We start from the raw sequence: 12,445 nt of genomic DNA on the forward strand, positions 1-12,445 counted from the left end.
TCCTCAAAAACACACACACAGACACACACCTCTAAGATCATACCATATTTTGTTAATGTCAAGAAAATACAATGAGATGAATGCCTGAGAATTATAAAGCTGCCAGTTCTTCCAGAATTAATTTGTAGACTTAACAAAATTTCAGACAAAGTCCCAATAGGAATTCTTGTTTGAAATTGACAGATGATTTTATCAGCGTGCTTGGAAAAGTAAACAAATGGAAAGAACTAAGACATTTTGAAAATAAAGAACACCATTTCCTTGCCCTACCTCTTGTTTAAAACTTTATAAAGCTACTGCGATAAGCAAACCATCACAGTATCAACACAAGATTAGAAACATACTGTATAGTCCAGGAATATTCTGTTATGTATGACTTACCGTATATTATTATAATAGAGGAAGAATCACAAGTTAATGGCAAAGATATTGATTGTTCAGTAAACTGTATATGAGAAATTTCAGAAAGAAAAAAACATTTTAAATTGTTATTACTACTACATACAAAGATAAATCTTACTTACATTAAAGAGCTAAATCTGGAAAACTTCCTATCCTAAAAGAAAATGCAACTGAATGTGTAGTTGACTGTTGAATGGGGGTCTCCTAAATCATTAAAGTAATGAAGTAAAATCATATAGAAATTATATATAAATTTGACTACATAAAATTAAGAATTACTGAACATCAAAAACTAGCACGAAGTGGGGAAAATATTTTCAAATAGTATGATGAGGACTGATATTTTTAATATTTAAAGGGCCTTTACCAATTGAAAAAACAGTAAGTAAATAATGGAAGATAGGCAAGAACATTACTGATAATTCACTAAAATAATAGAAAGGCCACTAGACATGGAAAATTATATAGCCTAAGAATCAGAACAATTGATTCCATTTCTGTATATCAAATTAGAAAATATATTTTAAAAGGATATATTCAATGCTATCATGAATGTGGTAAGACAGATTCTTTCATAAGCTGCTGATGGGAGTGTAAGTTATTATAACCCTTTGACAAATAATTTTGTTGTATATGTCGAGTCTTGGACTATTTATTCTCCTTGACTGCCTAGTATTTGCTTTTTTATTTCTCAGAAATCCATTTTGGGGAAATAACCATAAATATCAAAAATATATATGCATATTACAGAGTTATTTATAATAGTGAAAAACTGGAAATAACCTAAATGAACATTAGGTAAATTATAGTAAATTAGCATGTTGAGATTGTACAGCTATTAAAAACTCTTTATTAATAAGTTAAAAATATAGAAGAATGCCTATAATATAATATTAAGTGGGGAAAAAGGAGGCCACTAAATAGTTTATGTAGTGTGATCTCAAATATGTTAAAACACACACCCTCATACATACATACGTGAATGACTTGAAGAGCAGACAGAAAGACTAGCAGTCCTTATCTCAGGGTGCTAGGGTTTTAGATGATTTTTATTTAGGGGAAGACTCAGGATAATTAGTGATTAGAAAAGCATTAATGGTAGTGAACCTGAAACTTAAAAAGTTGTAACATAACATATGGCAGAAGTAGCTTCTGGGGAAGAGGTAGTTCTTAGGGACAATTATTTCTGAGTTCAAATCCTGCCTGCTTCTTACTGTGTTTTTCCAGGCAAGTTACTTTATCACTCTGAGTCTCCATATGTAAGGTGGTGATAATACCTACCTCATAGGATTGTTTAGAAGATTGTAATAACATAATGAAAAGTGGCTGGCACATGATAGTTACTTAATAAGTTTCTTATTTGTGTCCATCATGAAGCTTTCCTCACAGACAATTTCATGACAAGATAATATGCTTGTCATAAACTGTAAACTAGGCAGTTTTCTTCTTTTAGCGTTTGAAAGGTTTTTCTTTAGGGTTTTCTTATGTGTTAAATTTCCATGAACGTTTTGATTAGCCTTCCTCAGAAGTGAAATAGGTTAACACCTGTTTTCCTTCTTAATAAAATACCAAGTGAAAATGATGTTCTTATACTTTTACCATTATAATATTCAAATGAATTCTCCTGAAACTTAGATGATGAACAATCGTTTTTCTATAGATCATTTTAAAAAGTGGGTGGAATATCAAAATGTATCTTTCATTGCTCATTCTCAGAAATTTTACTGGTACCTGAGTCTGCATAATGTAATTCAGTGGCCATAATTCTAAGTGGGCAAGCCAGTTATAAGATTTTATGATATTTCATTAAAATGTTGAGCTTTCCTAATAAACTAGATATTTCTTTAATGACAATAACCAATTTCTAGACAAGTTATTTGTTTTGCCAATTAGAAGCCCTTGATAAATCTTAACAATTACGTCTAATGGTTGAGTAATGCCCAATTCTGTGTGTAAATTAACACTTACTTTTGAATGAATATAGACATAAACCTATAACAATAATACCTCATGGTTACACACATAGGATTTTACAATTTGCAAAGATTTTTCCCACAGAAACTAAGCTGACTCTTAAAACAACCTTGTTAAGTAGATGTAGCAGATACTATTATCCTTATTTTACAGATTTGGAAATTGAAGCCCCGAGGGCTAAGTGAAATATCAAACATTACACTGCTAATTCTAATTCCAAGTCCAGTGCACTTTCCACTTCATCATAGAAGCTGTGTTCCCAGGCAGAAAAAGATTGAGGAATTCAGTGCCTTTAAGCTCATGTATTCTACTAGCAGAAGAGTCCTGGAGCTACCCCTTAGGTCAGAGATTGGGTTTAGAACCATGTTTAATATGAGTTACTAATTCGACAACTTATGTTGGTATAATTGAAGCTTTAGATTAGTAGAGCTGCTAAAAGCAAAATTCCTGAGAAGTGATAGTAGACAGTGAAAGAGAAAATAGTAGAAATAGTGGAATTACCAATGCTAAAACAAAATATCTAATATACTGCAAAGATCCTGAGAGCATCCCTATATAGTAGTGTACTAAATATAATAACCGAATTATGACACTAAGTCATTTTTAAAAAGGTAAATCCTGTGCAGTACATTCAGAGTAAAAAGTTATGCAAGCTACATAATATGTTTTAGGAAGATCTACATTAAAATGGTTAATGCTGAAGAGAAGGATTTTTTTAAAAAAATTTCAGTATATTTTATTTATTTATTTATTTTAATTTATTTATTTACTTTTATTCTTTGTCTGCGTTGGGTCTTTGTTGCTGCATGTGGGCTTTTTTTAGTTGCAGTGAGCGAGGGCTACTCTTTGTTGCGGTGCGCAGGCTTCTCATTATGATGGCTTCTCTTGTTGCAGAGCACAGGCTCTAGGCGCATGGGCTTCAGTAGCTGCAGCACATGGGCTCAGTAGTTGTGACTTGCAGGCTTTAGAGATCAGGTTCATTGGTTGTGGCACACGGGCTTAGTTGCTCCGCAGCATGTGGGATCTTCCCGGACCAGGGCTCCAACCTGTTTCCCCTGCATTGGCAGGCGGGTTCTTAACCACTGCATCACCAGGGAAGTCTGAGAAGGATTCTTAAATAGTTTAGTTCCATCTATATACTTCTTTTATTTTCTTGTTTGCCTAGATTTGTCTGTTTACTGGTTTTTAAAGAAGAAAATTTAAATAATTCAACATTGAAAAAAAAGATCAAATGGTAAATTATTATTTTATTCTAGGTTCTGTTTACAGAGGAAGATGTGAAATTCTACCTTGCAGAACTGGCTCTTGCTTTGGATCATCTGCACCGGTTAGGAATTGTATATAGAGACCTGAAGCCAGAAAAGTAAAGCTATATTCTCTTTATATATCCCTGTTAACAGTATTTCTATAACTACTTTTTTTCTCCATTAAGTCTTTTATTTTAAAGATTATATGAAAATATACATGAATTATACAGTTATATGAAACTTACTTTAAAAAGTAATCTTCATAAGATACCCATTGGTTTTAAATTAGTCATTTCAAAATTTTCCAGTATATCAAATAGATATTGACCTCTTTTATGATGATTTTTATGTAAATGTTTTATGTAAAAATATTTTATCCCACATTGTTGAATGTGAATTTTGATTTACAGCATTTTGCTTGATGAAATAGGACATATCAAGTTAACAGGTATGTAAATTTTCTCATTCTACCCTAAGCCTGTTTTATATTTTTTGTTATTTTAATATATATATTTGTCTAAGCCTGTTTTTTCCCTCTTTCTTGACTTAATTTGCGTTTTGTTTATTTCTTTGGTGAACTAAAATTCATTTAAAGGGTGGATAAGATAACTCTCAATATGCTCTAATTTTAATACTAAAAAATTATATGGTAGAGTCACTGTCCTCATTAAGAAATGACATTTGGTTTTCTAGGTAAAATCACATCATTTTTGTTTCAGTCTAGGCTGAAAGATTTATCATAAGTAGTTATCACATTTGAAATATAGTGAATTATAAACTTCTGAACCAAGTGTTTCATAATAAGAGGTTCATTTTATTCTTTCTTTTGTAAAAACACATTTTATTTTACTTTATTTTAAATGTTGAGTGTTTACTGTATGTGAAACACTGCTAATTTTCACAGGACTCTTAGTCATAAAGTATCCTTATTATACCATTAAAAAAACCCTTTAATTTTCAAATAATTGTAGACTCACAATAAGTTGCAAACATAGTACCAAGAGGTCCTGTGTACTGTCACCCAGCTTCCTCCAATGGTGACATTTTACAAAATTACAGTGCATTATCCAACCCAAGAAATTGATAGGTACAGTTACAACTCACTAGACTATATACTTTACTTGGATTTCACCAGTTTTTGCACGTATTCATTTTTTTGTTTGTCTTTGTGTATATTTCCATGACATTTTATTCACATATGTAGAGTCAAATACCATCACCACAATCAATAAGAAAAACTGATCTACAACCACAAAAGAACTCTCCTGTGGTGCCCATTTATAGTCATACCCTTCCCACCTTCCCTAAATCCTGGCAACCACTTATCTGTTCTATATCTCTAAGTTTGTTATTTTAATAATATTATATAAATAGAACTGTACAGTAGTCACACACCTGGACATTTATCCTAGAGAAATAAATACTTACATGCATACAAACAACCTAAACATGAATTTTCATAGCAGCTCTGTTTGTAATAGCCCAAGGCTGGAAATGTCCCAAATGTCCTTCAGAGAGTGAATGGATAAACAAACTGTGATACATCTATGCAATGGAATACTACCCAGCAATAAAAAGGAAATAACTCTTGATATATGCAGCAACTTGGATAGACTCAAGGGCATTGTGCTGAGTGAGCCAATCTCAAAAGGTTACTTATGTTTTAAATAGATAGTAAATTCTGTATTTAATTATCAGAATGTTAAAACAGAGATAAAATGAAGATGTGGTCTTTACAGAGAATTTTGGACCAGTACACTTTAAAGGTAAGTTGCTTTAAATTCCTAAGTATACTACTTCAATGTAAAAATAAAGTATGAAGTTGTTAACTTGAAAGCTCAAGTAAATGTGACAAAGTTCAAGTAAAGTTTAGTAAATCTTTTTGATTCATAACCTGATTCTCTTTCTAATATATGAAAGAAGCAAAGCAGATTTAAAGAGATTCAAAGAGGACAAGGAAGGGAAATATGAAGAGAGAACAGTAGAGTTTTGAAATGTTACATAATACATAATTTTTATTTTACAACAATATTTAGTTGCAAAGCTAATTAGAATTTAATTCTTTTCATTTTTCTTAATAAGTTATGCCTGTTTTGTCATGGGTGAGGAAGGAAGGTGGGGAAAGAGTAGAATAAATTCTACCTATATCTCTCTTCTACATTAAGGTTAATTGGGTGAATAATGATGCCAACTTGTTTTATATTTAGTCTTATAATATGAATTCTGCTTTTACACCTTTTGGACTTAAACTGGCTGAGGAGTAAAGAGTAATTAGAATGAATGTTAATTTATAAGCAAGGCACACAAGGCTTCTGACAGGAATAAACTGATTTATATATATTTTTAAACAATTTAATCTATTTTCCTTTAAAGTGACACCAATATTTCTTTAAAGAAAGTATACAATGATAAATATTAGATAATTTACAGTTTCATGATTATAACAGAATTCAAAGTCTTGTAATGAATAATAAATTTATGGGTTTAACCTCACAACATTCCAGTAAGGTTGGTTAAAGTATGACCATTCATAGCAAGTGTTTTAAGACATTTCATTTATTTCATTCTTTCCTTTAATTTCTTTTTCTTTTTATTCTTCCTTTCTTTTTATTTCTTTTCTTTTTCTTCCTTTCTTGCTTTCTTACCTGCTGTGCCTTTGCCCTCCTTCCTTCCCTTCCTTTTTTCCCTCCTTCTCTTCCTATCTCCTTCCTTCCATTTTGAATACTATCATCGAGTACTATTTGCTTGATGAACTATGGTTATTCATTTGGTTTATTTGGTGAACTATGTTATTCATCTCTATCACAGCCTGTGGAATTTGTAGAGGAAGCACAGGTCACGTTGGCATCTTCTTAGAAGCAGACAGAAAGGTTCCACAGCTGTCTCTTCCTGAGTTCAGTTTTCCTTGTTCAGGTTTGCATGCTTTGGCCAGTCTGGTAAATGCACTGAGTCACGTGTAGTACTTTCAGTGAGCCCTTCGGGTTCTCATTTTAGGCAAAAGATCTAATTTCTCTGAGACATTAACTCAATTAACAACACAGTCCTGTAAATGAAAAGGCAGGAGGGACCAGAACTGGGGATCTAGTGTGAGGAGAGTGTGCTATGGATGTGGAGGGTCAGGGCATTTGGACAAGGATGGGTGTAAGAGTATCACAAACCTGGGTGGGAAAGGGAATCTGGAGTCACCAGAATCACTTCTGAGGGACATAGTTCAGAAATAATTTTTATAAAAAGAGGGAAGATAAAATATACAGTGTCAGAAATTAAATCACACAGTACCTGAGATGAATATTTAAGAAAAATGTATACGTAAGAAAATAGTTTAAAGTAATTTTTATGGCTATCTGAAAATTAATCGCTGAAATTACTTTTACATATAGTAGATATGTGTTGTGTTTTGGACATGCTTTTAAAATTTAAAGTCTTTAAAAGAGTCATTTAAGGAAACAAAGATATATTCCCCCCCATCAAAAGCCCCTTATATAGCTGATTTCTACATTTTCTTTTCAAATTAGTGGTTTGGAAAAACCACTGATTAACATATGTCTTATTTAATCTTGTAGCTAACTCTTAGTATTGTAAAAATGTTTGTCAGTTGATTGCTGAGCAAATTAGAGTGTTAAATGTCAGTTTTGTCAGAAATAGTACAGCAAAGGACCTTTATGGAGTGTTATAAATCTCTGAAAGGTAACAGAGGATAAGAAAATTATCTTCCCTTCTTCCTTCTCTGTGGAATGGCCAAAGAAGCCAGTGTTCTTCTCTGCGAGGTATGTTGTTATATTCAGCTGAACTGACCTCAGAGACTAGGTTTCATTAAATTTAATTTTGAAATGGAATTGCAGAGTTTAAAAGCCTTAAAATGTAGAGAAAGAGCATAGTATATTGAAAATATTTTTAAAAATTATGCTGAAAATCACAATGCATTCAGTTATTATACAAGAATAAGTAATTTTTAAATGAAAATATTGAGTATGGTTAGAAAATCAGTTTCAAGGGGCCCTAAAATTAAGTATTAATATTGTATTTTATTTTAAAATAGAATTATAGGGCTTAGAAATTTTTCATTTATAGAATTAAGGTATAATTTACACAGAGTAAAACTCATTGTTCAGATTCTCGTGATAATGGAACTAATTTGTATCTTGACCTGCATCATTGTCATTATTGTGGTTGTGATGTAATATAGCTTTGTAAGATATTACCATGGGAGAGACTGGCTAAAGGGTAAATGGGATCTCTGTAGTATTTCACATAAGTGCGTGTGAGTCTACAGTTGCCTCAAAATACAAAAGTTTATTTTTTAAGTTACTTTTTTGTGTATAGTTCTGCAAACTTTGACAAATGCATACAATCAGCATCAAGATATAAAACAGTTCCCTCACCCCCCCAGAATTTCCCCACTATAAGTCAATTCTCCCTTTACCCCTCAACAACCACCAATCTGCTTTCTGGCCCTATAGTTTTGCTTTTCCACAAAATAATATAAATAGGAAGACAGTATATATTCTTTTGAATCTGGCTTTATTTATTTAGTATAGTGCATTTGAGATTCATCTATATTGTTGTGTGTATCAGTAATTTCTTTTTTATTGCTGAGTAGTATTCCATTTTATGATGGTACCATGGTTTGTTTATCCAGTCACCAATTAAAGGGCATTTGGGTTGTTTCCTGGTTTTGACAGTGACAAATAAAGCCACTATAAATATTTTGTACAGGTTTTATGTGAACATAAATTTTTATTTCACATCAGTAAATACCAAAGTGGTGGGATTGGTTGATCATATGGGAAGTGTGTGTTTAACTTAGCAAGAAACCTCCAAACTGATTTCCAAAGTGCTTGTACCATTTTGCATACCCACCAGCGATGTAAGAGAGTTCCAGTTGCTCTGCATCCATGCTATTACTTGGTATTGTCAGTATTTTTTTATTTTAGCCCTAGTAAAAGACATAGAGTAGTATCTCATTATGATTTTATTTTGCATTTCCCTAACAAATGATGACATTGAGCATCTTTTCATGTATTACTTTGGAGAAGTGTCTATTCAGGTTTTTTGTCCATTAAAAAAATTGGATTGTTTGTTTTCTTATTACTGAATTTGAGTTTTTAAAAATATACTCTGAATGCAAGTCCTTTATCTGATATGTGATTTTCAAATATTTTCTCCCAGTCTGTAGCTTCTAGCTTCTTTTTAATTTTCTGAACAGTATATTTTGAAGAGCACTTTTTGACTTTGATAAAATCCAATTGTCAACTTTTTTTCTTTTATGGATTATACTTTTTAAAAAATATATTATTTATTTATGGCTGCATTGGGTCTTTGTTGCTGCACGCGGGCTTTCTCTAGTTGCAGCAAGGGGGGGCTACTCTCCATTGCGGTGCGTGAGCTTCCACTGCAGTGGCTTCTCTTTTTGCAGAGCACGGGCTCTAGGCACACGGGCTTCAGTAGTTGTAGCATGCAGGCTTCAGTAGTTGTGGCTCAGGGGCTCTAGAGTCCAGGCTCTCTAGTTGTGGCACACAGACATAGTTGCTTCGTGGCATGTGGGATCTTACCGTACCAGGGCTTAAACTCATGTCCCCTGCATTGGCAGGCGGATTCTTAATCACTGCACCACCAGGGAAGCCCTGGATTATACTTTTGATGTTGTATCTAAGAAATCCTTGCCTAACCCAAGCTCACAAATATTTTCTTCTATATTTCTTTTGGAAGTTTTACAGTTTTAGGTTTTACACTTAATTCTATGATTCATTTTGAATTAATGTTTATGAGGTATGATATGAGGACAGATTTTTGTATATCAATATTCTATTATTCTGGCACCATTTGTTGAAAAGACTGACCTTTTCTCCATGGAATTGCTTTTACATCTTTGTCAGAAATCAGTTGGCAATATATAGCCAGTTTTGTTATAATGCAGCACATATGATCTTAAAAATCACTGTACTATGTGTAATTGCATAGTAAAAAATATGACTTACAGAGAAAATGGAGTTAGGGGTTTAACACTAAAATATATAACCAGTGACACATTAAAGAAAGATAGGAAGCTGTTAAAAATTATGGCATTGTTTTATATGTTCTAACTGATTAAGAATAGATAAATAATACAATAAATATGATACCTTACCTTGAAAAAATCCTGAAATTTGCTTGTATAATCGGTATCAGAAAGGTTGCAGTTTGTAAGTTATTGTGAAGTAGTGGGAGGTAAATTATCTGGAATTGGGAGTTCTAATACTACAGGTGAACAGAAGTGGCTTGTAACACACATGATGTGCTGAAATAGCTGGTAGATATTTGAGGTGTGTGCATGTATGTATTTCTGCTTGGCTCAGTTCAACTAGTTGTACTTTTCTATGGTTTCACCTATTATTTCTTGTAGGCAAAATTGCACCTAAACCAAGATGAAATTTGAAATTCATGTTATATTTGCCAAGGAAACTCTAGTGTTAAATGTCAGTTTTGTCAGAAATAGTACAACAAAGGACGTTTGTGGAGTGGTATAAATCTCTGAAAGGTAACAGTAAGGTATCAATCGCATTGGAACAGATTTGCAGTTTTAAAACAAGCATAGCAGAGCTGACTATATATATCAGTCTATTCTTGGATGCTGTTTTGTTGTACTCATATATGTATGTGTGTGTGTGTGTAGCCTTTCTCCAGTACAACACTGTCTTGATTACTATAGCTTTATAGTAAGTATTGAAGTCAGGTAGTGTGAGTCCTCGAATTTTCCTTTTTTATTCAAAATTGTTTTGGCTATTCTATTTCCTTTGTCTTTTTATATAAATTTTAAATTCAGATTGTTGATTTCTACAGAAGAAATCTTGCTGGGATTTTCATTAATGTTTCATTGACTCTGTAGATCAGTTTGGGGAGAACTGACATCTTTAACAACATTGACTCTTCCAAATCATGACCAGTATCTCTCTCCATTTACTTAGATCTACTCTGATTCCTTTAATTGATGTTTATAGTTTTCAGCATGCAGGTCTTGTATATACATACTTTGTATATTTATACCTGTGGATTTCATGAGGGTTTTTTGGTGGTGTTATAAATAGTACTTTTAAAATTTCACCTTTCAATTTTTTATTGCTAGTATATAGAAATAAGATTAATTTTTATATATCAATACCTTTAGCTCTTTGAATACCATAAACAAAATGGAAGTTCTCCAAAGCCAAAGCAAAATTTGTTTTTCTAATATTTTTTAAAGTGCAAATTACTATCTTTTTTTGTCTTAGTCTGTTCTAAAAATTAGATCACTATGACAGTGTTGATTTAATTTTTGTCCTTTCAAAATTGTTGAATCATTTTCCTGTATAGACATGAAAACATGTATTTTGAGGATGAGGTTTAACTGAGCAATTTTAAATGCTCCGAAAGAGTATTATAAAATACAGGTTGTTTTCTATTACTGGTGTCTTAATGGTAAGGAGCTTTCTTAATGGTAATCGTAGGCCATCATGAGTAGGTTTAATTCATAGTTTAGTTTCTTTTGGTATTTTCTATTTTCTGAAGATCTTCAGATATGATTTTGTATAATATTGTTATTATAGATTTTGGACTCAGCAAGGAATCAGTAGATCAGGAGAAGAAGGCCTACTCATTTTGTGGTACAGTGGAGTATATGGCTCCTGAAGTAGTAAATAGAAGAGGTCATTCCCAGAGTGCTGATTGGTGGTCATATGGTGTACTTATGGTAAGTAGTGTTTTTTAAAAAAATTATGCCAATATACAATTAGTATTGTTTAGAATTTTAATCTGAATGTTGGGGTGTGTTAGGTGAGAATAGGGTTGTCAAGTTCGTGACTGTTAAAAAACTTGATTAGCTAGCTGTTATATGATAAAAATTAGGGTTTTGGTGTTCTGATTTCTTTTAGTTGCTAGATTAAAAGGTAAATGGCAGCATTCTTTTATAAATTATTCAAATTTAAAACTTAGATAAAGGCCTACCAGGTTTTAGATTTCAGAATACTGTGTTTAGTAGTTACATGTCATTCTAACTAGGTATCACGGAATTTAGCACCTATGGTATATTATCTTATTGTCACATTTTTTCAAGCATGTCCCTAGAAAGATTGTAAACCTCTTAAGGAGAGCAATTCTGTTTCTACTACTTATAATCTCCCACAGTATCTAGTATAATGAGCATATGGACTGACTGATTTGGTATAAGATTAAGCATAGAATTTAGTATTAAGTAGGGTGATAAATGAATAGCTATTGAATCAGATACAATTTGCTTTAGAAGCCTGATAATCCATTTTTGCCTATTTATCACTGAATTACCATATGATTTATCAATATATTAAGTGGCTATTAAAAGCCTGGCATTTGGTAAGGGCAGTGGGGTGGGAACAGACTAGAAGTACAATATTTGGCATTTTCCATGACCTAAGAAAGCATGCTATCTGGTTGGGGAAACAAATGGAATAGCTAAATAATCTGCCTGGAAATACCTTAGGAGTTCAGGTAAGAATTAATATAAGTTAATGTAAGAAAAGCAGAGGAGATATAACTTAAATTAAGCCCTGAAGGATGGATAAAATTCAAATAGCTGTGTGTCAAGAAGAATAGTATTGTGATAGTATTAGGAAAGACCTGGAGAACCAGTTTGACTAGAGTCGTAGTGGAGAATGAGGGTGAAGGTGGAGGAAATGAGGCTATAAGCCTATAAGGATTTGTATGCAATTCTCTGGGTGGTAGGAAATTTTGTAGAGTCTTGAACACGATAGTAATTAGAGAAAAGATGTATTTTAGGAAAATTAGTCTTGGTAGCATTATATAAATGGATTGCACATGGAGGAAACTAAAAG

General features: G+C 32.4%; 1 protein-coding gene across 8 annotated transcripts in view; it reads left to right on the forward strand.

Moving 5' to 3' along the window:
• RPS6KA6 (ribosomal protein S6 kinase A6) overlaps positions 1 to 12,445 on the forward strand; it is a 158,700-nt gene that overhangs the window by 90,113 nt on the left and 56,142 nt on the right. For all 8 annotated transcript variants that reach the window (XM_059051260.2, XM_067023965.1, XM_067023968.1 and 5 more), the window contains 3 exons: positions 3,633 to 3,739; positions 4,034 to 4,071; positions 11,186 to 11,328. In XM_059051260.2, coding sequence (XP_058907243.1) covers positions 3,633 to 3,739; positions 4,034 to 4,071; positions 11,186 to 11,328 — 288 coding nt within the window. The remainder of the gene's footprint in view (positions 1 to 3,632; positions 3,740 to 4,033; positions 4,072 to 11,185; positions 11,329 to 12,445) is intronic.

This window comes from Kogia breviceps, chromosome X (genome assembly GCF_026419965.1).
Source record: "Kogia breviceps isolate mKogBre1 chromosome X, mKogBre1 haplotype 1, whole genome shotgun sequence".
Taxonomy (NCBI): domain Eukaryota; kingdom Metazoa; phylum Chordata; class Mammalia; order Artiodactyla; family Physeteridae; genus Kogia; species Kogia breviceps.